The 2,448-nt window shown below is 44.9% G+C and overlaps 1 protein-coding gene across 1 annotated transcript; it reads right to left on the minus strand.

Annotated features, from left to right (window-relative positions):
• Positions 1–800: 800 nt before the first annotated feature.
• Positions 801–2,219, minus strand: LOC109147622 (vegetative cell wall protein gp1-like). The gene has a single exon (XM_019295231.1). The coding sequence runs from the start codon at positions 2,217–2,219 to the stop codon at positions 801–803; it is 1,419 nt and encodes a 472-aa protein (XP_019150776.1).
• Between the last annotated feature and the right edge of the window lie 229 nt (positions 2,220–2,448).

The raw sequence follows: 2,448 nt of genomic DNA on the forward strand, positions 1-2,448 counted from the left end.
GGTCAACAAACGGTCAAATAGATGGAGGACCAAATCATGTTAAAATTGCAAAGTTAAGGACTTAATTGGTTAAAATTAAAAGTCGAGGACCAATTTGTGAATTTAGCTATAGTTGAGGGACCATTTTGGGTATTTACTCATATTAATATAATAATAATGAGGGTAAAATGATAATTTACCATGAAATTACAATTCCACAAAAGTATGAAATTGCAATTCCCTCCAACCAAACCATGTAATTTCAATTCCGTCGAGTTTGGTAGAAATGGCCATGGAATTGCAATGCCATACTACCAAACACCCCATTATTATCACATTTTACATGTCATATTTATTATTCATTTATCAAACCAACACTTTCTTCTTTATTTATTTTCTTATGTACTTCTTAGTTATTTTTAAATTTAATTTTTTTTTGCGCATTTAATAGTATTTTTAATATAATTTTTAAATATATCAAATTTTTATACTAATACTCAACTTCAGTGTAAGTCTTAGTTAACTGAAATATTGAATGTAACTCAATAATTTAGCTTCCATACAACAATATTAATACTTACACAATATTCCATCAGTAAATGCAACAGGATACAATATTCGATCCTCCTCTGCCTATATATGCTCCAATGGCATCCATGCATATTTATTTTACTTATTACTCTCCACTAGAAAGTGGATTACAGCTATATATATATATGGAGAATGATGATCCAAATCCATGCATGTCATCCTGCATTACTCAATTCTTTTTAAAGATTCTTCCCGGAAAGAGACGCAGCAATGACTAAAGTGCTTGGAATTTATCTGGTCTTTGGGCTGCCCTTGAGATAATGAGGCTTGAAGCCTTCTCTCCCGGAGAAGATGAGATGAATTCCAGGATCATGGTGATTGCAAGTAGTGTTGTGCAGAATTGAGTTGTTTATTGCCTGCACATTGCTGTTCATGAAGGCCGTCATGGGCAGTGATCTTCTTTTCATTCCATTCGGATTTTTAGGTGTTCTTTCGTTGTCACTTCCGCTCCCAGCAGATTTCTCTGTATCGCTCTGTTCTGTCTGGAGCTTCTGTGGGGTGCCATTGTTGAAGCCATACTTCTTGCGAGCTGGGCTGAGGTCCATAATGGCGCCTCGATTCTCCCCTGCTAGGGTCAGAACACTCATCCCATACTCGTCTGCTTCGTTTTGTTTGCTCTCATGGTGCCTAATTGCGGGAATGTAACCTCTGCTTCGTTCTGTGGTTTCTTGAACCACCACTGTTTTCTGATCAATCGGAATTTTTGGTTCAGATTCCGAATCGGACTGTGTTTGGGCCGGTTTGGGAAGTTTTAGAGGGGACATGGGCGTGATTTGAGCTGTTTTCATAAAAGGCTCAATAGTTTTTGGGGATGGCGGTGGAGCTCTCACCGGAGAAGCTGGTTTGGGCGGGGGATTATAATTCTGGAATGGTTGAGGGGGACTCTGAACTTTGGGTTTTGGAGAATAGGAAGTGAATTGAGTAATTGGGTCTGGTAGCTTTTGAACCGGAGAAGTTGGAACCGATGAAGTAATTCTAGTTGGAGGAGATCTGGGCCCGGTTGGAAAAGAGGCTGGCGGCGGCGGCGGCGACTGCTTAACTGCCGGAGAATAGGCAGGAGAGGGGATTCGCGGTGAAGCTGCCGGTGGTGGAGGAGGAGACATTGGCGGCGGCGGCGGTGAAACTGAGGCAGGGGAGCGCTGAGCGGAAGCCATAATTGGGGAACGTATGGTAGGAGAAGACCTCGGAGTTGGTGACGGCGGCGACAGTGTAACGGCGGGTTTTGGTTGCGGCGGCGGCGGCGATGGTGGTGAAGGTGTTCGAAGAGGCAGAGAAGGAGCTGGAACAGGGGACCTCGTCGGAGAAGCAGGAACAGAGGAACGTTGAAGAGGAGAACGTGTGGGTGGCGGCTGTGGGGACGGCGGTGACGGTTTAACCGGAGACAACGTTGCTACGGCGGGTTGTGGCGGTGACGGCGGTGGAGGGGTGGATTCTTGAGGTTGAGTTGGCCGAACAGTAGTAGTCGCCGCCGGGGGCCTAAATGAGGCGGCAGCCAGGGGCGGCCGAACTGGCTGTTGTGGTGCCGTAGCTGCGGCAGGCGCAGGCGGGCGAGTCGGCTGTGGTGCCGGTGCCGGTGCCGGCGCCGGAGCCGTAGGGCGAAACATGGAAGCAAATCGGAACAGGGGACGCGGCTGCTGTTGATTTGCCATTTTCACCTCAGAAAACAAACACCCAAAACCTTAATCCTTAAAAAATGGTTAAAAACCATGCAAAGAAACAACGTATTTATAGTCCAAAACCTTCCAACTTACAATTCACATGAAACAAGCGGATCATGAAATTTCAAGAAAAGCATCAGATTCAATACTAAACCGACATTAAAGCCGTAAGTTAAGCATCAGATTCAGTCGTCACTAACACAGTACACAAATTAACGAT

This window comes from Ipomoea nil, unplaced genomic scaffold (assembly GCF_001879475.1).
Source record: "Ipomoea nil cultivar Tokyo-kokei standard unplaced genomic scaffold, Asagao_1.1 scaffold2025, whole genome shotgun sequence".
In the NCBI taxonomy this organism is placed as follows: domain Eukaryota; kingdom Viridiplantae; phylum Streptophyta; class Magnoliopsida; order Solanales; family Convolvulaceae; genus Ipomoea; species Ipomoea nil.